The sequence below is a fragment of the Cinclus cinclus genome, chromosome Z (genome assembly GCF_963662255.1).
Source record: "Cinclus cinclus chromosome Z, bCinCin1.1, whole genome shotgun sequence".
NCBI classification, from domain to species: Eukaryota; Metazoa; Chordata; class Aves; order Passeriformes; family Cinclidae; genus Cinclus; species Cinclus cinclus.
In genome coordinates, this window is record NC_085084.1 from 3,702,644 (window position 1) to 3,724,479 (window position 21,836).

A 21,836-nucleotide genomic window follows, 5' to 3' on the forward strand; every position below is an offset into this window, starting at 1 on the left:
TGGGTTACCAGGAAGGCCACTTCCTTTTTTCCCTTAGATGAGTTAAAACCAGGAAGCAGAAATACCATTTACTGCTCACAAAAGAAATGACTGCACAAAAGGGGACAAAACAAAAAAAACACCTTAATATGAAATCACCTGCAATTTTAGTTTTTGTCAGATTCCCCTTTCGGCTCTTCAAATGTTTTAAGGCAGCAGTTGACAAATACTTGAACAGCATAAAATGTCACTAGAGTGGCACAGAGCTTTCTCAGAATTCCTGTTCTATATATAAATGTGTGTGTATATATATATATACAGACATAAAAATACATAGAATTTGCTGTTAGCAGGAGGAACTGGTGCTTTTTGCAGGGCTGTGTCAGAGCTGCTGGCTCTCAGCAGTGGAACAGCGCCTTCCAAACACCCGTGAAGTTTGGACTCCAAACACCCGTGGGGCTGGGCTCCTTCGGCACGTTTGATCTCCAAGTGGGAGAAAAGCGAGATTAGTTCCAGACTGTGATTTCCGCCCCCCCCCCCCCACCCAGGTCTCTACTTAGCTCTCTTAAAATTCCAAGACTTCTGGCGCATCCATGAGGAAACTGAGGCAGGCTGGAAGCACAGGGGAAATAAACACTAGGGACTCAAGGGCGTGCTTGCAAGAGCAAAGGAATCAAGCAGCTTTAAGCACAATTAACTGATTTTGGTTACGTTTAATACAGAAGTAAGAGTTTTCTGGCTGGTACACAGAGCAGGCCATTCACAGCCGCCTTTAAAAAAAGAAAGTCCGCTATTAAGAAGGTCCAAGATTTCAAGCTTGCGTTCTTGTGGCTGCATGTGGCAGTCGGGGTTGTGAGGGTGGCATTAGGGCACAAGTTTGTCGCGCTGCAGGAGACACGGGAGGGACCGAGTGTCCCCTGCACTGACAGGGCGCGGCCCCGCCCGTCGTGAGGGCAGCGCTGGCCACGCCCTTTTTCTGTTGAACACGCCCTTTTTTGCTGGACACGCCCCCTTTCGCCTCTGAAACCGCCCCCTCGTCTGCGGCTCCGCCCCCAAGCGCCTTGCGCGCCTCTCATTGGCCCTCGCGCCCACTGCGACCTCCCATTGGCTGGGGGAGTCGCCTCGTGCGCGCCGCGGCCTCCCATTGGCTGCGGCTGCCGCTGGTGTTGTTATTCCTGTTACTGCTCTAAGCGGGAGCGGCGCGGGTGGCACCTGTCACCTCTGCTCGCCTCCTGTCGCCTCCGGCCACCTTTTATCACTTTTTGTCACCTTTTATCGCCTCTTATCGCCTTTTATCAACTCCCGCCTCTCACTGCCATCTCTTTGCACCTCTTACTTCTTGCCGTCTCTTGTCCCCCGTCCCCGGTTACTTGCCGGAGCTCGCTCTCTCGGTCCCTGCCCGGGCCATGTCACTGCGCGGTGGCCGCGGGCTGGCGGCCATCTCCCCTCTGCCCTCCCCGGGCACAGCCGCGCTCACGCCGCTGTCACTGGATAGGGCTGACCCGGCGGTCCCGGACAGGTGACGGGGGTGGCCGGGGTGCCTTTGTCCGGGGCTCGTGCCAAAGGACGCTTTTTGGGATCCCTCCTTCAGCTCCTGCCCCCGCCTCGCCGGGGCAAGAAGGGGCACCCGGGCCACGGACACTGCCCCGTGTCACCGACACTTGTCCGCCCGCAGGTACCAGGACACCCCTCAGAGGGGACGCGGGGCGCTGCCCCTCCCACGGCTGTGGCACACGCTGTCCCCGGAGCCGCTGGCCTCGGACTGCCCCGGGGACTCGGTGTCCTCGCAGCCCACGGATCCAGGTGAGGGACTGCGGCTGCTCCGCCCCACAGCCGTCCCCAACCGCTGCTGGCTCTGGGGTCGTGCCGAAGGTGTGGGAGGGGGGTCCGAGGGGCTCGAGGCTTTTTGGGGAGTGATGGGCAGGAGCCCGTGCCTGCGGTCCCTGGGGCTCAGCCAGGAGCCGCTCCGCTGGGGACCCTGCTCGGGGTGACGCGCAGCATTCCATGCGGGACCGCTGCTCCCGACGGCGCTGCCACCCGCCTGCTGGGGGCCTCCCTGCCCGGACCCATCCTGCCCGCTGTCCTGGGCTGCGGCCAGCTCCCCGATCCCCACACCGCGGCTATCCCTGTCCCTTGTTCCCGCAGCACTGGCACCGGACTCCCCCACACAGCAGAGCTCCGCAGCCGTGAGGGAAAAGTGAGTGGCCCCATCCCCGTGTCCCCCCGGGGACACCTCCTGGCCCTGGCCCTGGCCCTGCCTCTCCCGAGCAGCAGGGCTCGGTCTAAGCCCGGCTGTGTCCCCCAGTCTGTGTCTGGGAGGTGACAACCTGGGCTGCTTGGGCAGGGATGCGGATGCCATCCCCCCATAAAGCTCATCTCTGCTCTCCCCACAGCTTCCAGAAAATGATGCCGAACTCTGGGAGACGTCTCAAAGAGTAAGTGGAGGGGCTGTGTCCTTGCGGCAGGACACGAATGCTAGGCTGTCCCCGTGCTCAGGCTGTCCCTGTCCCAGACCCAACAGCCAGGCTGTCCCCGTGCCCCTGCTGGGGTCCCACCCACTCAGGCCATTGGTGTTCGTTCAGTACCTGCCCCAGGTTCCTCTGGGGAGCTGTGGCTGCCCCGGGGAGCTGTTACCCCACCCTGAGGACGTAGGGGACAGAGGTGACAGTGGCAGAGGGGTGGGACACAGCGCTTTCATTCCACCCTTTCCTTTCCCTCCTCTTGCAGCAGGAAGCTCCTTGGCCAGAGGATGCACTCCTTGCCGGTAGGTGCTGGAGGCTGTGCAGGATCCTGCCGAGTCCCCGGACGAGCAGGGACGAGGAAGATGGAGCCAGCAGCGGGGGCAGGGATCCCGCACCTGTGCAGCACCTCTCACCCCCTGGCTGTCCCACAGAAGTGTCAGCTGGAAGCCAGACCGGTCCTGAAGGACATCTCCCAGCTCCAGGTGCGCACGGACAGAGTGCAGCAGCGCCAGACGGAGCCCGAGGATGAGGGGGCAGCGGGACCTGGGGGTCAGGGAGGGGGCAGAGGGGTGCTGATCCCGTGTCTTCCCCTGCTGCAGGAGGGCTTTGGCCCCAAAAAGCTGCAGAGGCCGGGCCAGCGGGACCGGCTGCCCGCCGGCCATGGGGCTGCCAGGAGGAACCTTCTTGCCAAGAGCCCTTCCCGCACACCAGAACTGCTGGTGAGAGACTGGAGGGCTCGGGAGGGCACCAAGAATGGCTGATCCTGCGGCTGGACGCGTTGGAGCTGCTGCCACAACCTCCCCGTGGGTGGGGGCCTGCGGATGTGGGAGATGGGCGGGCTGGGAGGTCATTGGGACACCCTGACTGCAAGCCTGGAATGCACTGGGAGGTGGATGGAGCTTGGGTACGGGATCCATCCCTGCCTGGGGGTGGAAAGCAGCTGACAGGACTTGTCCCCTTCACCATCTCCTCTGCTTCTCCCCCAAGTCCCCCCAGCTGGTGCTCTGGCAGAGCGATGCCACCATGTGCCAGGGGATGGAGAACGGGCTGACCACGCCAGTGATGAAGAAGGAGGAGGCAAAGCTGGTATGTGGCAGCCTTTGGCATAGGATGGAGCCCCACAGTCCCCTCTCGGGGTCTCCAAAGGGGCCCAAGGTCCCTGAGGTGGGGGCTGGTTGGTGAGCAGCACCAGCCCTGCTGCTGGGGGCTCCCAACACCCCAGGCAGCAGCACGGGCTCTCCCCACAGCGTGCGGGGAAGCGCAGCCAGTGCCGGCAGCTCTTCCGCTCGTCCTGGCTGCCCGGCAGTGTCCCCAGGCCCGTCCTGAAGCGGGGACAGCCCTCGCACAGGGGCACCCCTGTCAAGGCTAAGAAGCAGAAGAGGGTGTCTGGCAGTCCTGACCAGGAGGCGTCGGTGCAGTTGGTGGGTGATGGGGAAGGGGAGGAGTGGGACCAGCCTGTCCAGCAGCACTGGGCCACGTCCCTGCTGTTCCAGAGCCTCTGATGTCATCTGGGGCTGTGTGTGTCTCCACAGGGCGTGGGGCTGGAGCCTTCCAGATCCGCCCACCTTGAGGATATGGAGAAAGTGCTGGCCAGCGATGAGAAGGAGCTCATTGGGGACTTCTCCATGGTAGAGCCACGAGGATGGGGCAGGGCTGCATTATTGGGAGCAGGGACCATCACTGGAGCCCTGCAAGAGCCCAAAGCCAGCTGGTGGCCCTTGGCTGGGGACACAGGGCTGTGACTGCCCAGCATGCAGTCCCTGCACTGGATAAAGAGCCCCATCACTGCTCCTCTGGGTCCATGCCAATGCCACGGCCACATGTATCTGCCCTTTCCCCTCCTGCGGGTGCAGAACTGACCACTGGGAGCTCCTGGGCTGGGGGGACAGGTGCCACCCCCAGGACGTGTCCCTAGGACAGGGATGACCCCGCATCCTCTCTCCTCCAGCCTCACCTCCTGCCGACGGTGGAAGGGAAGGACCCAAGCCTGAAGTACATCTCCCCTGGCACGGTAAGGGGACAGTGACCCTTTGCCAGGCCCCCCAAGGGGCTGCCTGCCTATTCCACCCCCCCCTGCCCCCGTGTGTCCCCCCTTGGTGACTTGTTCCCCCCGCAGCTGGTGGCAGTGCTGACGGGGCACTTCAGCAGCTTCCTCGAGAGCAGCATCGTGGTGGACTGCCGGTACCCCTACGAATACGAGGGGGGCCACATCACGGTCAGAACTCCACGCTCCCCCCGCCCTCTGTGCTCCTGGGACTGGGAGGAACGGGAGGAACCGCCACGAGGGGTTGAGCATAACGCCAGCAAGGGGTTCAGGATCGCCCGGGATTTGTTGAGTACCCTCTGAGAGATGAAGCAAAGATATAGAGCTCCCAGAGAGGAGTAAAGCAGCCTCACCAGAGATACTCTGAGCCTCCAGAGAGCTTGAGCAGCCCCTCAGGAAGGGTACAGAGCTGCCCAGAGGGACAGAGCAGCCCCAAGGGGAGTGTCAAGACACTCCCTAAAAGGTTGATTCCCAGCTGGAAAGAGGAGCATGACAGTGGGGGAGGCTGTGGGGCAGCGTCCGTGGGTCCCTGCAGAAAATGAAATGGGAGGCAGAGTGGAGCAAGGTGCCTCGTGTGTCCGTCCCCAGGGTGCTGTCAACCTGCCGCTGCAGCGGGATGTGGAGGAATTCCTGCTGGAGCAGCCCAGTGTGGCGCTGGACAGCAGCAAGAGGGTGATCGTCATCTTCCACTGCGAGTTCTCTGTTGAAAGGGGCCCCAAAATGTGAGCGATGCCTCGGTGGGGGGAGGGCACTTTGGGGTCTGCCCGTCCCCCAGGCACGCCTGGATGCCCGCACGGGGCTGATCCCGTGGCCTTTCCCTGAGTCACAGGTGCAAGTTCCTGCGCGAGAGGGATCGGTCCTGCCACGAGTACCCGCAGCTGCAGTACCCTGAGCTCTACGTCTTGAACGGGGGGTACCGCGAGTTCTTCTTCCAGTTCCCGGTGAGTCCCCTCCCGGTGTCCCCTCGCTGGCAGGAGCTGAGGGGGGCGCACGGCAGTGGGGAGGGGCAGTTCTGGCTCTGAGCCCCTTCCCTGCAATGGGGCTGACGGAGCCGTGCGTTGCAGAGCCACTGCGAGCCCCGGGACTATCGGCCCATGGCGCACCCGGCGTTCAAGGAGGAGCTGCGCAAATTCCGCGGGCAGAGCCGGCGCGGCCGGCGGGAGCTCTTGGTCCGCGGGCGGGACCTGTGACCATCCATCCGTCCATCCATCCATCCATCCATCCATCCATCCATCCATCCTTCCATCCATCCATGCATCCCACCGGGGAACAACTGTAGGAAGAGTTCCCTTGGCCAGGGATGCGCCTCGGCTTGCTCTTGTTTGTTAGGATGTGTTTGGGAAGGTATTTAGAGTTAAGATTGGTTTTGCGTTTGTTTATTGTTACAAATGGTTTTGTTTTGTTTTTTGCTATAAGTATTTTTTATTTATGGTCTTCCATATTTTTTGTTTATTGTAAATAGTTTATTGTTATTAATATTTTTGTGTTTGTCTGTTGCTAGGATGGTTTGTTAATTACAATGTCTGTTAATAAACTCCTATTGTAGGAGAACAAACCTGGCTCCTGAGCTGTCCCTGCCCACACCAGGGCTCTGCAATAGGAACGGAGGGGTGGGGGGACGGGCAGGCTGGGATGGAGGACTCTGGGGCTCTGGGGACAGGGACAGCTGCTGGCAGAGGACAGGGATAGGGTTTCCCTGGGCTGTGGTGGCTTCCCCACAGACAAGGTGCGTGGGGAAGGGGCAAGTGTTGGCCCCTTGGCTGCTGCTCCTGCAGGGTGGGGCGGCAGCAGTATGGCCCTGGACCCGCATGGGACCCTCTTTCCTGGACATGCTGGGCTTGGCAGGACCCCTGGGAAACTTGGGGCTGCTGTGGGACCCCCGCAGCCAGGACACTCTCTTTTCTCAGGAGGTCTCCTGAACTTTGCAGCATTCCCCTCTGAGCTGGGACACTCATTCCTCCCAGCAGGACTCCCAGAAAGTGTGGCAGCCCCCATTTGGGGGTTAGGGTTCATCAAGACACTCAGGAGCATTAATCCCTCATGTTCTGAGACCCTCCTGTAGTGATTAAGCCCCCATGTCCATGGGATCCCCAAGGTATTGACGCCCCTTGTGAGTGTGGCTGTGCTCATCAGGACCCCCAGGCCAGTAACACCTCATCCCTCTGCCTGGGACCCCCAAAGCCATGTCACCCTCATGAGAGGGGGGCGCTTCTGGTCTTTGCAGGACCCCCAGGGCTGTGGCAATAATTTTCTGGGGGACAGAGCTCTGTGGGATCCCCATGGCTGTGGGGTCTGGAAGGGGTGGGTGTCCTTAACACAAGGGTCCCCCATTCTGACCCTGGCAAGTGGCCACCCAGTGCCAAGTGCTTCAGTCATCCTTCCATCCTCCCCTCCACCTTCCCACATTCCTGATCCGCTCCCTAGAGGGGCTTTTCTATGCGCCCCCTTCCCCAGCCAGGTGACAGTGGCCTGGATATTTGTGTTGGGCCTTGCCTTTGCTTTGGTTTGGCCCCGCGAGAGAACCCAAAAAATATCCCCCAAATCCTCCTGGCTCCCCATTTGCGCCTCCTGGTCCCCACACCCGTGTCCTGCTCCCTCCCAAGCTGCCCATCAATAATCCTATTTTCAAGCTCTTGGAAGGGGCATCTGCACACACACATGGGCCAAGAGGTGTGTGCCCTCAATTAAAGAAAAGGTTGTGGAGGTCAGCAATAAAGGGGCTGTGGCATACAAGGAAGGCCACTTAACCTGCCCCAAAACTGAGCAGATAAAGCAGAAAACAGCAATGCAAATCGCCACTCAGAAGAGCAGAAGAAATGACTCCACAAAATGGCTAAACTGAGGATCTTTGCTAAAATCATCTGCAACTTCATTCTGTGTCAAATCCCCTTTCAGCTCTTCAAATGTTTTAAGGCAGCAGTTGACAAGACTTGAACAGCATAAAATGTCACTAGAGTGGCACAGAGCTTTCTCAGAATTCCTGTTCTATATATAAATGTGTGTATATATATATATATATACACACACGTAAAAATACATAGAATTTGCTGTTAGCAGGAGGAACTGGTGCTTTTTGCAGGGCTGTGTCAGAGCTGCTGGCTCTCAGCAGTGGAACAGCGCCTTCCAAACACCCGTGAAGTTTGGACTCCAAACACCCGTGGGGCTGGGCTCCTTCGGCACGTTTGATCTCCAAGTGGGAGAAAAGCGAGATTAGTTCCAGACTGTGATTTCCGCACCCCCCCGTCCCCCCCCCCAGATCTCTACTTAGCTCTCTTAAAATTCCAACACTTCTGGCACATCCATGAGGAAACTGAGGCAGGCTGGAAGCACAGGGGAAATAAACACTAGGGACTCAAGGGCGTGCTTGCAAGAGCAAAGGAATCAAGCAGCTTTAAGCACAATTAACTGATTTTGGTTACGTTTAATACAGAAGTAAGAGTTTTCTGGCTGGTACACAGAGCAGGCCATTCACAGCCGCCTTTAAAAAAAGAAAGTCCGCTATTAAGAAGGTCCAAGATTTCAAGCTTGCGTTCTTGTGGCTGCATGTGGCAGTCGGGGTTGTGAGGGTGGCATTAGGGCACAAGTTTGTCGCGCTGCAGGAGACACGGGAGGGACCGAGTGTCCCCTGCACTGACAGGGCGCGGCCCCGCCCGTCGTGAGGGCAGCGCTGGACACGCCCTTTTTCTGCTGGACACGCCCCCTTTCGCCTCTGAAACCGCCCCCTCGTCTGCGGCTCCGCCCCCAAGCGCCTCGCGCGCCTCTCTTTGGCCCTCGCGCCCACTGCGACCTCCCATTGGCTGGGGGAGTCGCCTCGTGCGCGCCGCGGCCTCCCATTGGCTGCGGCTGCCGCTGGTGTTGTTATTCCTGTTACTGCTCTAAGCGGGAGCGGCGCGGGTGGCACCTGTCACCTCTGCTCGCCTCCTGTCGCCTCCGGCCACCTTTTATCACTTTTTGTCACCTTTTATCGCCTCTTATCGCCTTTTATCAACTCCCGCCTCTCACTGCCATCTCTTTGCACCTCTTACTTCTTGCCGTCTCTTGTCCCCCGTCCCCGGTTACTTGCCGGAGCTCGCTCTCTCGGTCCCTGCCCGGGCCATGTCACTGCGCGGTGGCCGCGGGCTGGCGGCCATCTCCCCTCTGCCCTCCCCGGGCACAGCCGCGCTCACGCCGCTGTCACTGGATAGGGCTGACCCGGCGGTCCCGGACAGGTGACGGGGGTGGCCGGGGTGCCTTTGTCCGGGGCTCGTGCCAAAGGACGCTTTTTGGGATCCCTCCTTCAGCTCCTGCCCCCGCCTCGCCGGGGCAAGAAGGGGCACCCGGGCCACGGACACTGCCCCGTGTCACCGACACTTGTCCGCCCGCAGGTACCAGGACACCCCTCAGAGGGGACGCGGGGCGCTGCCCCTCCCGCGGCTGTGGCACACGCTGTCCCCGGAGCCGCTGGCCTCGGACTGCCCCGGGGACTCGGTGTCCTCGCAGCCCACGGATCCAGGTGAGGGACTGCGGCTGCTCCGCCCCACAGCCGTCCCCAACCGCTGCTGGCTCTGGGGTCGTGCCGAAGGTGTGGGAGGGGGGTCCGAGGGGCTCGAGGCTTTTTGGGGAGTGATGGGCAGGAGCCCGTGCCTGCGGTCCCTGGGGCTCAGCCAGGAGCCGCTCCGCTGGGGACCCTGCTCGGGGTGACGCGCAGCATTCCATGCGGGACCGCTGCTCCCGACGGCGCTGCCACCCGCCTGCTGGGGGCCTCCCTGCCCGGACCCATCCTGCCCGCTGTCCTGGGCTGCGGCCAGCTCCCCGATCCCCACACCGCGGCTATCCCTGTCCCTTGTTCCCGCAGCACTGGCACCGGACTCCCCCACACAGCAGAGCTCCGCAGCCGTGAGGGAAAAGTGAGTGGCCCCATCCCCGTGTCCCCCCGGGGACACCTCCTGGCCCTGGCCCTGGCCCTGGCCCTGGCCCTGGCCCTGCCTCTCCCGAGCAGCAGGGCTCGGTCTAAGCCCGGCTGTGTCCCCCAGTCTGTGTCTGGGAGGTGACAACCTGGGCTGCTTGGGCAGGGATGCGGATGCCATCCCCCCATAAAGCTCATCTCTGCTCTCCCCACAGCTTCCAGAAAATGATGCCGAACTCTGGGAGACGTCTCAAAGAGTAAGTGGAGGGGCTGTGTCCTTGCGGCAGGACACGAATGCTAGGCTGTCCCCGTGCTCAGGCTGTCCCTGTCCCAGACCCAACAGCCAGGCTGTCCCCGTGCCCCTGCTGGGGTCCCACCCACTCAGGCCATTGGTGTTCGTTCAGTACCTGCCCCAGGTTCCTTTGGGGAGCTGTGGCTGCCCCGGGGAGCTGTTACCCCACCCTGAGGACGTAGGGGACAGAGGTGACAGTGGCAGAGGGGTGGGACACAGCGCTTTCATTCCACCCTTTCCTTTCCCTCCTCTTGCAGCAGGAAGCTCCTTGGCCAGAGGATGCACTCCTTGCCGGTAGGTGCTGGAGGCTGTGCAGGATCCTGCCGAGTCCCCGGACGAGCAGGGACGAGGAAGATGGAGCCAGCAGCGGGGGCAGGGATCCCGCACCTGTGCAGCACCTCTCACCCCCTGGCTGTCCCACAGAAGTGTCAGCTGGAAGCCAGACCGGTCCTGAAGGACATCTCCCAGCTCCAGGTGCGCAGGGACAGAGTGCAGCAGCGCCAGACGGAGCCCGAGGATGAGGGGGCAGCGGGACCTGGGGGTCAGGGAGGGGGCAGAGGGGTGCTGATCCCGTGTCTTCCCCCGCTGCAGGAGGGCTTTGGCCCCAAAAAGCTGCAGAGGCCGGGCCAGCGGGACCGGCTGCCCGCCGGCCATGGGGCTGCCAGGAGCAACCTTCTTGCCAAGAGCCCTTCCCGCACACCAGAACTGCTGGTGAGAGACTGGAGGGCTCGGGAGGGCACCAAGAATGGCTGATCCTGCGGCTGGACGCGTTGGAGCTGCCGCCACAACCTCCCCATGGGTGGGGGCCTGCGGATGTGGGAAATGGGCGGGCTGGGAGGTCATTGGGACACCCTGACTGCAAGCCTGGAATGCACTGGGAGGTGGATGGAGCTTGGGTACGGGATCCATCCCTGCGTGGGGGTGGAAAGCAGCTGACAGGACTTGTCCCCTTCACCATCTCCTCTGCTTCTGCCCCAAGTCCCCCCAGCTGGTGCTCTGGCAGAGCGATGCCACCATGTGCCAGGGGATGGAGAACGGGCTGACCACGCCAGTGATGAAGAAGGAGGAGGCAAAGCTGGTATGTGGCAGCCTTTGGCATAGGATGGAGCCCCACAGTCCCCTCTCGGGGTCTCCAAAGGGGCCCAAGGTCCCTGAGGTGGGGGCTGGTTGGTGAGCAGCACCAGCCCTGCTGCTGGGGGCTCCCAACACCCCAGGCAGCAGCACGGGCTCTCCCCACAGCGTGCGGGGAAGCGCAGCCAGTGCCGGCAGCTCTTCCGCTTGTCCTGGCTGCCCGGCAGTGTCCCCAGGCCCGTCCTGAAGCGGGGACAGCCCTCGCACAGGGGCACCCCTGTCAAGGCTAAGAAGCAGAAGAGGGTGTCTGGCAGTCCTGACCAGGAGGCGTCGGTGCAGTTGGTGGGTGATGGGGAAGGGGAGGAGTGGGACCAGCCTGTCCAGCAGCACTGGGCCACGTCCCTGCTGTTCCAGAGCCTCTGATGTCATCTGGGGCTGTGTGTGTCTCCACAGGGCGTGGGGCTGGAGCCTTCCAGATCCGCCCAGCTTGAGGAGATGGAGAAAGTGCTGGCCAGCGATGAGCAGGAGCTCATTGGGGACTTCTCCATGGTAGAGCCACGAGGATGGGGCAGGGCTGCATTATTGGGAGCAGGGACCATCACTGGAGCCCTGCAAGAGCCCAAAGCCAGCTGGTGGCCCTTGGCTGGGGACACAGGGCTGTGACTGCCCAGCATGCAGTCCCTGCACTGGATAAAGAGCCCCATCACTGCTCCTCTGGGTCCATGCCAATGCCACGGCCACATGTATCTGCCCTTTCCCCTCCTGCGGGTGCAGAACTGACCACTGGGAGCTCCTGGGCTGGGGGGACAGGTGCCACCCCCAGGACGTGTCCCTAGGACAGGGATGACCCCGCATCCTCTCTCCTCCAGCCTCACCTCCTGCCGACGGTGGAAGGGAAGGACCCAAGCCTGAAGTACATCTCCCCTGGCACGGTAAGGGGACAGTGACCCTTTGCCAGGCCCCCCAAGGGGCTGCCTGCCTACTCCACCCCCCACCTGCCCCCGCGTGTCCCCCCTTGGTGACTTGTTCCCCCCGCAGCTGGTGGCAGTGCTGACGGGGCACTTCAGCAGCTTCCTCGAGAGCAGCATCGTGGTGGACTGCCGGTACCCCTACGAATACGAGGGGGGCCACATCACGGTCAGAACTCCACGCTCCCCCCGCCCTCTGTGCTCCTGGGACTGGGAGGAACGGGAGGAACCGCCACGAGGGGTTGAGCATAACGCCAGCAAGGGGTTCAGGATCGCCCGGGATTTGTTGAGTACCCTCTGAGAGATGAAGCAAAGATATAGAGCTCCCAGAGAGGAGTAAAGCAGCCTCACCAGAGGTACTCTGAGCCTCCAGAGAGCTTGAGCAGCCCCTCAGGAAGGGTACAGAGCTGCCCAGAGGGACAGAGCAGCCCCAAGGGGAGTGTCAAGACACTCCCTAAAAGGTTGATTCCCAGCTGGAAAGAGGAGTATGACAGTGGGGGAGGCTGTGGGGCAGCGTCCGTGGGTCCCTGCAGAAAATGAAATGGGAGGCAGAGTGGAGAAAGGTGCCTCGTGTGTCCGTCCCCAGGGTGCTGTCAACCTGCCGCTGCAGCGGGATGTGGAGGAATTCCTGCTGGAGCAGCCCAGTGTGGCGCTGGACAGCAGCAAGAGGGTGATCGTCATCTTCCACTGCGAGTTCTCTGTTGAAAGGGGCCCCAAAATGTGAGCGATGCCTCGGTGGGGGGAGGGCACTTCGGGGTCTGCCCGTCCCCCAGGCACGCCTGGATCCCCGCACGGGGCTGATCCCGTGGCCTTTCCCTGAGTCACAGGTGCAAGTTCCTGCGGGAGAGGGATCGGTCCTGCCACGAGTACCCGCAGCTGCAGTACCCTGAGCTCTACGTCTTGAACGGGGGGTACCGCGAGTTCTTCTTCCAGTTCCCGGTGAGTCCCCTCCCGGTGTCCCCTCGCTGGCAGGAGCTGAGGGGGGCGCACGGCAGTGGGGAGGGGCAGTTCTGGCTCTGAGCCCCTTCCCTGCAATGGGGCTGACGGAGCCGTGCGTTGCAGAGCCACTGCGAGCCCCGGGACTATCGGCCCATGGCGCACCCGGCGTTCAAGGAGGAGCTGCGCAAATTCCGCGGGCAGAGCCGGCGTGGCCGGCGGGAGCTCTTGGTCCGCGGGAGGGACCTGTGACCATCCATTCGTCCATCCATCCATCCATCCATCCATCCATCCATCCATGCATCCCACCGGGGAACAACTGTAGGAAGAGTTCCCTTGGCCAGGGATGCGCCTCGGCTTGCTCTTGTTTGTTAGGATGTGTTTGGGAAGGTATTTAGAGTTAAGATTGGTTTTGCGTTTGTTTATTGTTACAAATGGTTTTGTTTTGTTTTTTGCTATAAGTATTTTTTATTTATGGTCTTCCATATTTTTTGCTTATTGTATATACTTTATTGTTATTAATATTTTTGTGTTTGTCTGTTGCTAGGATGGTTTGTTAATTACAATGTCTGTTAATAAACTCCTATTGTAGGAGAACAAACCTGGCTCCTGAGCTGTCCCTGCCCACACCAGGGCTCTGCAATAGGAACGGAGGGGTGGGGGGACGGGCAGGCTGGGATGGAGGACTCTGGGGCTCTGGGGACAGGGACAGCTGCTGGCAGAGGACAGGGATAGGGTTTCCCTGGGCTGTGGTGGCTTCCCCACAGACAAGGTGGGTGGGGAAGGGGCAAGTGTTGGCCCCTTGGCTGCTGCTCCTGCAGGGTGGGGCGGCAGCAGTATGGCCCTGGACCCACATGGGACCCTCTTTCCTGGACATGCTGGGCTTGGCAGGACCCCTGGGAAACTTGGGGCTGCTGTGGGACCCCCGCAGCCAGGACACTCTCTTTTCTCAGGAGGTCTCCTGAACTTTGCAGCATTCCCCTCTGAGCTGGGACACTCATTCCTCCCAGCAGGACTCCCAGAAAGTGTGGCAGCCCCCATTTGGGGGTTAGGGTTCATCAAGACACTCAGGAGCATTAATCCCTCATGTTCTGAGACCCTCCTGTAGTGATTAAGCCCCCATGTCCATGGGATCCCCAAGGTATTGACGCCCCTTGTGAGTGTGGCTGTGCTCATCAGGACCCCCAGGCAAGTAACACCTCATCCCTCTGCCTGGGACCCCCAAAGCCATGTCACCCTCATGAGAGGGGGGCGCTTCTGGTCTTTGCAGGACCCCCAGGGCTGTGGCAATAATTTTCTGGGGGACAGAGCTCTGTGGGATCCCCATGGCTGTGGGGTCTGGAAGGGGTGGGTGTCCTTAACACAAGGGTCCCCCATTCTGACCCTGGCAAGTGGCCACCCAGTGCCAAGTGCTTCAGTCATCCTTCCATCCTCCCCTCCACCTTCCCACATTCCTGATCCGCTCCCTAGAGGGGCTTTTCTATGCGCCCCCTTCCCCAGCCAGGTGACAGTGGCCTGGATATTTGTGTTGGGCCTTGCCTTTGCTTTGGTTTGGCCCCGCGAGAGAACCCAAAAAATATCCCCCAAATCCTCCTGGCTCCCCATTTGTGCCTCCTGGTCCCCACACCCGTGTCCTGCTCCCTCCCAAGCTGCCCATCAATAATCCTATTTTCAAGCTCTTGGAAGGGGCATCTGCACACACACATGGGCCAAGAGGTGTGCCCTCAATTAAAGAAAAGGTTGTGGGGGTCAGCAATAAAGGGGCTGTGGCCTACAAGGAAGGCCACTTAACCTGCCCCAAAACTGAGCAGATAAAGCAGAAAACAGCAATGCAAATCACCACTCAGAAGAGCAGAAGAAATGACTACACAAAATGGCTAAACTGAGGATCTTTGCTAAAATCATCTGCAACTTCATTCTGTGTCAAATCCCCTTTCAGCTCTTCAAATGTTTTAAGGCAGCAGTTGACAAGACTTGAACAGCATAAAATGTCACTAGAGTGGCACAGAGCTTTCTCAGAATTCCTGTTCTATATATAAATGTGTGTGTATCTATATATATACACACATAAAAATACATAGAATTTGCTGTTAGCAGGAGGAACTGGTGCTTTTTGCAGGGCTGTGTCAGAGCTGCTGGCTCTCAGCAGTGGAACAGCGCCTTCCAAACACCCGTGAAGTTTGGACTCCAAACACCCGTGGGGCTGGGCTCCTTCGGCACGTTTGATCTCCAAGTGGGAGAAAAGCGAGATTAGTTCCAGACCGTGATTTCCGCTCCCCCCCCCACCCAGGTCTCTACTTAGCTCTCTTAAAATTCCAACACTTCTGGCGCATCCATGAGGAAACTGAGGCAGGCTGGAAGCACAGGGGAAATAAACACTAGGGACTCAAGGGCGTGCTTGCAAGAGCAAAGGAATCAAGCAGCTTTAAGCACAATTAACTGATTTTGGTTACGTTTAATACAGAAGTAAGAGTTTTCTGGCTGGTACACAGAGCAGGCCATTCACAGCCGCCTTTAAAAAAAGAAAGTCCGCTATTAAGAAGGTCCAAGATTTCAAGCTTGCGTTCTTGTGGCTGCATGTGGCAGTCGGGGTTGTGAGGGTGGCATTAGGGCACAAGTTTGTCGCGCTGCAGGAGACACGGGAGGGACCGAGTGTCCCCTGCACTGACAGGGCGCGGCCTCGCCCGTCGTGAGGGCAGCGCTGGACACGCCCTTTTCCTGCTGGACACGCCCCCTTTCGCCTCTGAAACCGCCCCCTCGTCTGCGGCTCCGCCCCCAAGCGCCTCGCGCGCCTCTCTTTGGCCCTCGCGCCCACTGCGACCTCCCATTGGCTGGGGGAGTCGCCTCGTGCGCGCCGCGGCCTCCCATTGGCTGCGGCTGCCGCTGGTGTTGTTATTCCTGTTACTGCTCTAAGCGGGAGCGGCGCGGGTGGCACCTGTCACCTCTGCTCGCCTCCTGTCGCCTCCGGCCACCTTTTATCACTTTTTGTCACCTTTTATCGCCTCTTATCGCCTTTTATCAACTCCCGCCTCTCACTGCCATCTCTTTGCACCTCTTACTTCTTGCCGTCTCTTGTCCCCCGTCCCCGGTTACTTGCCGGAGCTCGCTCTCTCGGTCCCTGCCCGGGCCATGTCACTGCGCGGTGGCCGCGGGCTGGCGGCCATCTCCCCTCTGCCCTCCCCGGGCACAGCCGCGCTCACGCCGCTGTCACTGGATAGGGCTGACCCGGCGGTCCCGGACAGGTGACGGGGGTGGCCGGGGTGCCTTTGTCCGGGGCTCGTGCCAAAGGACGCTTTTTGGGATCCCTCCTTCAGCTCCTGCCCCCGCCTCGCCGGGGCAAGAAGGGGCACCCGGGCCACGGACACTGCCCCGTGTCACCGACACTTGTCCGCCCGCAGGTACCAGGACACCCCTCAGAGGGGACGCGGGGCGCTGCCCCTCCCGCGGCTGTGGCACACGCTGTCCCCGGAGCCGCTGGCCTCGGACTGCCCCGGGGACTCGGTGTCCTCGCAGCCCACGGATCCAGGTGAGGGACTGCGGCTGCTCCGCCCCACAGCCGTCCCCAACCGCTGCTGGCTCTGGGGTCGTGCCGAAGGTGTGGGAGGGGGGTCCGAGGGGCTCGAGGCTTTTTGGGGAGTGATGGGCAGGAGCCCGTGCCTGCGGTCCCTGGGGCTCAGCCAGGAGCCGCTCCGCTGGGGACCCTGCTCGGGGTGACGCGCAGCATTCCATGCGGGACCGCTGCTCCCGACGGCGCTGCCACCCGCCTGCTGGGGGCCTCCCTGCCCGGACCCATCCTGCCCGCTGTCCTGGGCTGCGGCCAGCTCCCCGATCCCCACACCGCGGCTATCCCTGTCCCTTGTTCCCGCAGCACTGGCACCGGACTCCCCCACACAGCAGAGCTCCGCAGCCGTGAGGGAAAAGTGAGTGGCCCCATCCCCGTGTCCCCCCGGGGACACCTCCTGGCCCTGGCCCTGGCCCTGGCCCTGGCCCTGCCTCTCCCGAGCAGCAGGGCTCGGTCTAAGCCCAGCTGTGTCCCCCAGTCTGTGTCTGGGAGGTGACAACCTGGGCTGCTTGGGCAGGGATGCGGATGCCATCCCCCCATAAAGCTCATCTCTGCTCTCCCCACAGCTTCCAGAAAATGATGCCGAACTCTGGGAGACGTCTCAAAGAGTAAGTGGAGGGGCTGTGTCCTTGCGGCAGGACACGAATGCTAGGCTGTCCCCGTGCTCAGGCTGTCCCTGTCCCAGACCCAAGAGCCAGGCTGTCCCCGTGCCCCTGCTGGGGTCCGTCCCACTCAGGCCATTGGTGTTCGTTCAGTACCTGCCCCAGGTTCCTCTGGGGAGCTGTGGCTGCCCCGGGGAGCTGTTACCCCACCCTGAGGACGTAGGGGACAGAGGTGACAGTGGCAGAGGGGTGGGACACAGCGCTTTCATTCCACCCTTTCCTTTCCCTCCTCTTGCAGCAGGAAGCTCCTTGGCCAGAGGATGCACTCCTTGCCGGTAGGTGCTGGAGGCTGTGCAGGATCCTGCCGAGTCCCCGGACGAGCAGGGACGAGGAAGATGGAGCCAGCAGCGGGGGCAGGGATCCCGCACCTGTGCAGCACCTCTCACCCCCTGGCTGTCCCACAGAAGTGTCAGCTGGAAGCCAGACCGGTCCTGAAGGACATCTCCCAGCTCCAGGTGCGCAGGGACAGAGTGCAGCAGCGCCAGACGGAGCCCGAGGATGAGGGGGCAGCGGGACCTGGGGGTCAGGGAGGGGGCAGAGGGGTGCTGATCCCGTGTCTTCCCCCGCTGCAGGAGGGCTTTGGCCCCAAAAAGCTGCAGAGGCCGGGCCGGCGGGACCGGCTGCCCGCCGGCCATGGGGCTGCCAGGAGGAACCTTCTTGCCCAGAGCCCTTCCCGCACACCAGAACTGCTGGTGAGAGACTGGAGGGTTCGGGAGGGCACCAAGAATGGCTGATCCTGCGGCTGGACGCGTTGGAGCTGCTGCCACAACCTCCCCATGGGTGGGGGCCTGCGGATGTGGGAGATGGGCGGGCTGGGAGGTCATTGGGACACCCTGACTGCAAGCCTGGAATGCACTGGGAGGTGGATGGAGCTTGGGTACGGGATCCATCCCTGCGTGGGGGTGGAAAGCAGCTGACAGGACTTGTCCCCTTCACCATCTCCTCTGCTTCTCCCCCAAGTCCCCCCAGCTGGTGCTCTGGCAGAGCGATGCCACCATGTGCCAGGGGATGGAGAACGGGCTGACCACGCCAGTGATGAAGAAGGAGGAGGCAAAGCTGGTATGTGGCAGCCTTTGGCATAGGATGGAGCCCCACAGTCCCCTCTCGGGGTCTCCAAAGGGGCCCAAGGTCCCTGAGGTGGGGGCTGGTTGGTGAGCAGCACCAGCCCTGCTGCTGGGGGCTCCCAACACCCCAGGCAGCAGCACGGGCTCTCCCCACAGCGTGCGGGGAAGCGCAGCCAGTGCCGGCAGCTCTTCCGCTCGTCCTGGCTGCCCGGCAGTGTCCCCAGGCCCGTCCTGAAGCGGGGACAGCCCTCGCACAGGGGCACCCCTGTCAAGGCTAAGAAGCAGAAGAGGGTGTCTGGCAGTCCTGACCAGGAGGCGTCGGTGCAGTTGGTGGGTGATGGGGAAGGGGAGGAGTGGGACCAGCCTGTCCAGCAGCACTGGGCCACGTCCCTGCTGTTCCAGAGCCTCTGATGTCATCTGGGGCTGTGTGTATCTCCACAGGGAGTGGGGCTGGAGCCTTCCAGATCCGCCCAGCTTGAGGAGATGGAGAAAGTGCTGGCCAGCGATGAGCAGGAGCTCATTGGGGACTTCTCCATGGTAGAGCCACGAGGATGGGGCAGGGCTGCATTATTGGGAACAGGGACCATCACTGGAGCCCTGCAAGAGCCCAAAGCCAGCTGGTGGCCCTTGGCTGGGGACACAGGGCTGTGACTGCCCAGCATGCAGTCCCTGCACTGGATAAAGAGCCCCATCACTGCTCCTCTGGGTCCATGCCAATGCCACGGCCACATGTATCTGCCCTTTCCCCTCCTGCGGGTGCAGAACTGACCACTGGGAGCTCCTGGGCTGGGGGGACAGGTGCCACCCCCAGGACGTGTCCCTAGGACAGGGATGACCCCGCATCCTCTCTCCTCCAGCCTCACCTCCTGCCGACGGTGGAAGGGAAGGACCCAAGCCTGAAGTACATCTCCCCTGGCACGGTAAGGGGACAGTGACCCTTTGCCAGGCCCCCCAAGGGGCTGCCTGCCTATTCCACCCCCCACCTGCCCCCGTGTGTCCCCCCTTGGTGACTTGTTCCCCCCGCAGCTGGTGGCAGTGCTGACGGGGCACTTCAGCAGCTTCCTCGAGAGCAGCATCGTGGTGGACTGCCGGTACCCCTACGAATACGAGGGGGGCCACATCACGGTCAGAACTCCACGCTCCCCCCGCCCTCTGTGCTCCTGGGACTGGGAGGAATGGGAGGAACCGCCACGAGGGGTTGAGCATAACGCCAGCAAGGGGTTCAGGATCGCCCGGGATTTGTTGAGTACCCTCTGAGAGATGAAGCAAAGATATAGAGCTCCCAGAGAGGAGTAAAGCAGCCTCACCAGAGGTACTCTGAGCCTCCAGAGAGCTTGAGCAGCCCCTCAGGAAGGGTACAGAGCTGCCCAGAGGGACAGAGCAGCCCCAAGGGGAGTGTCAAGACACTCCCTAAAAGGTTGATTCCCAGCTGGAAAGAGGAGTATGACAGTGGGGGAGGCTGTGGGGCAGCGTCCGTGGGTCCCTGCAGAAAATGAAATGGGAGGCAGAGTGGAGAAAGGTGCCTCGTGTGTCCGTCCCCAGGGTGCTGTCAACCTGCCGCTGCAGCGGGATGTGGAGGAATTCCTGCTGGAGCAGCCCAGTGTGGCGCTGGACAGCAGCAAGAGGGTGATCGTCATCTTCCACTGCGAGTTCTCTGTTGAAAGGGGCCCCAAAATGTGAGCGATGCCTCGGTGGGGGGAGGGCACTTTGGGGTCTGCCCGTCCCCCAGGCACGCCTGGATGCCCGCACGGGGCTGATCCCGTGGCCTTTCCCTGAGTCACAGGTGCAAGTTCCTGCGGGAGAGGGATCGGTCCTGCCACGAGTACCCGCAGCTGCAGTACCCTGAGCTCTACGTCTTGAACGGGGGGTACCGCGAGTTCTTCTTCCAGTTCCCGGTGAGTCCCCTCCCGGTGTCCCCTCGCTGGCAGGAGCTGAGGGGGGCGCACGGCAGTGGGGAGGGGCAGTTCTGGCTCTGAGCCCCTTCCCTGCAATGGGGCTGACGGAGCCGTGCGTTGCAGAGCCACTGCGAGCCCCGGGACTATCGGCCCATGGCGCACCCGGCGTTCAAGGAGGAGCTGCGCAAATTCCGCGGGCAGAGCCGGCGCGGCCGGCGGGAGCTCTTGGTCCGCGGGCGGGACCTGTGACCATCCATCCATCCATCCATCCATCCATCCATCCATCCATCCATCCATCCATCCATCCATCCTTCCATCCATCCATGCATCCCACCGGGGAACAACTGTAGGAAGAGTTCCCTTGGCCAGGGATGCGCCTCGGCTTGCTCTTGTTTGTTAGGATGTGTTTGGGAAGGTATTTAGAGTTAAGATTGGTTTTGCGTTTGTTTATTGTTACAAATGGTTTTGTTTTGTTTTTTGCTATAAGTATTTTTTATTTATGGTCTTCCATATTTTTTGTTTATTGTAAATAGTTTATTGTTATTAATATTTTTGTGTTTGTCTGTTGCTAGGATGGTTTGTTAATTACAATGTCTGTTAATAAACTCCTATTGTAGGAGAACAAACCTGGCTCCTGAGCTGTCCCTGCCCACACCAGGGCTCTGCAATAGGAACGGAGGGGTGGGGGGACGGGCAGGCTGGGATGGAGGACTCTGGGGCTCTGGGGACAGGGACAGCTGCTGGCAGAGGACAGGGATAGGGTTTCCCTGGGCTGTGGTGGCTTCCCCACAGACAAGGTGGGTGGGGAAGGGGCAAGTGTTGGCCCCTTGGCTGCTGCTCCTGCAGGGTGGGGCGGCAGCAGTATGGCCCTGGACCCGCATGGGACCCTCTTTCCTGGACATGCTGGGCTTGGCAGGACCCCTGGGAAACTTGGGGCTGCTGTGGGACCCCCGCAGCCAGGACACTCTCTTTTCTCAGGAGGTCTCCTGAACTTTGCAGCATTCCCCTCTGAGCTGGGACACTCATTCCTCCCAGCAGGACTCCCAGAAAGTGTGGCAGCCCCCATTTGGGGGTTAGGGTTCATCAAGACACTCAGGAGCATTAATCCCTCATGTTCTGAGACCCTCCTGTAGTGATTAAGCCCCCATGTCCATGGGATCCCCAAGGTATTGACGCCCCTTGTGAGTGTGGCTGTGCTCATCAGGACCCCCAGGCCAGTAACACCTCATCCCTCTGCCTGGGACCCCCAAAGCCATGTCACCCTCATGAGAGGGGGGCGCTTCTGGTCTTTGCAGGACCCCCAGGGCTGTGGCAATAATTTTCTGGGGGACAGAGCTCTGTGGGATCCCCATGGCTGTGGGGTCTGGAAGGGGTGGGTGTCCTTAACACAAGGGTCCCCCATTCTGACCCTGGCAAGTGGCCACCCAGTGCCAAGTGCTTCAGTCATCCTTCCATCCTCCCCTCCACCTTCCCACATTCCTGATCCGCTCCCTAGAGGGGCTTTTCTATGCGCCCCCTTCCCCAGCCAGGTGACAGTGGCCTGGATATTTGTGTTGGGCCTTGCCTTTGCTTTGGTTTGGCCCCGCGAGAGAACCCAAAAAATATCCCCCAAATCCTCCTGGCTCCCCGTTTGTGCCTCCTGGTCCCCACACCCGTGTCCTGCTCCCTCCCAAGCTGCCCATCAATAAACCTATTTTCAAGCTCTTGGAAGGGGCATCTGCACACACACATGGGCCAAGAGGTGTGCCCTCAATTAAAGAAAAGGTTGTGGGGGTCAGCAATAAAGGGGCTGTGGCATACAAGGAAGGCCACTTAACCTGCCCCAAAACTGAGCAGATAAAGCAGAAAACAGCAATGCAAATCACCACTCAGAAGAGCAGAAGAAATGACTACACAAAATGGCTAAACTGAGGATCTTTGCTAAAATCATCTGCAACTTCATTCTGTGTCAAATCCCCTTTCAGCTCTTCAAATGTTTTAAGGCAGCAGTTAACAAGACTTGAACAGCATAAAATG

The 21,836-nt window shown here is 60.8% G+C and overlaps 2 protein-coding genes and 1 pseudogene across 2 annotated transcripts; all 3 read left to right on the forward strand.

Annotated features, from left to right (window-relative positions):
* Positions 1–1,385: 1,385 nt before the first annotated feature.
* Positions 1,386–5,675, forward strand: LOC134056826 (M-phase inducer phosphatase 2-like; annotated as a pseudogene).
* Positions 5,676–10,677: 5,002 nt separating this feature from the next.
* Positions 10,678–12,889, forward strand: LOC134056643 (M-phase inducer phosphatase 2-like). Its single transcript, XM_062513495.1, has 8 exons — positions 10,678–10,731; positions 10,902–11,075; positions 11,187–11,282; positions 11,603–11,665; positions 11,772–11,870; positions 12,288–12,421; positions 12,529–12,640; positions 12,764–12,889. Exons 1-8 carry the CDS (start codon positions 10,678–10,680, stop codon positions 12,887–12,889), a joined length of 858 nt encoding a protein of 285 aa, XP_062369479.1.
* A 2,877-nt stretch (positions 12,890–15,766) lies between these two features.
* LOC134056644 (M-phase inducer phosphatase 2-like) lies at positions 15,767–20,069 on the forward strand. The gene is made up of 13 exons (XM_062513497.1): positions 15,767–15,879; positions 16,036–16,347; positions 16,766–16,807; positions 17,100–17,136; positions 17,434–17,553; positions 17,849–17,920; positions 18,082–18,291; positions 18,367–18,462; positions 18,783–18,845; positions 18,952–19,050; positions 19,468–19,601; positions 19,709–19,820; positions 19,944–20,069. Exons 1-13 carry the CDS (start codon positions 15,767–15,769, stop codon positions 20,067–20,069), a joined length of 1,536 nt encoding a protein of 511 aa, XP_062369481.1.
* The last annotated feature ends 1,767 nt before the right edge of the window (positions 20,070–21,836 follow it).

What these genes read in the sequence shown, in the direction of transcription:
- LOC134056644 (XM_062513497.1), top strand. Translation starts at nt 15,767, where the DNA reads ATGTCACTGCGCGGTGGCCGCGGGCTGGCGGCCATCTCCCCTCTGCCC. An exon ending in CCCGCACACCAGAACTGCTG is followed by an intron (nt 17,554 to 17,848) that starts GTGAGAGACTGG and finishes CTCTGGCAGAGC; the next exon opens with GATGCCACCATGTGCCAGGG. An exon ending in AGTTCTTCTTCCAGTTCCCG is followed by an intron (nt 19,821 to 19,943) that starts GTGAGTCCCCTC and finishes CGTGCGTTGCAG; the next exon opens with AGCCACTGCGAGCCCCGGGA.
- LOC134056643 (XM_062513495.1), top strand. Translation starts at nt 10,678, where the DNA reads ATGTGCCAGGGGATGGAGAACGGGCTGACCACGCCAGTGATGAAGAAG. An exon ending in AGGAGGCGTCGGTGCAGTTG is followed by an intron (nt 11,076 to 11,186) that starts GTGGGTGATGGG and finishes GTGTCTCCACAG; the next exon opens with GGCGTGGGGCTGGAGCCTTC. An exon ending in ACGAGGGGGGCCACATCACG is followed by an intron (nt 11,871 to 12,287) that starts GTCAGAACTCCA and finishes GTCCGTCCCCAG; the next exon opens with GGTGCTGTCAACCTGCCGCT.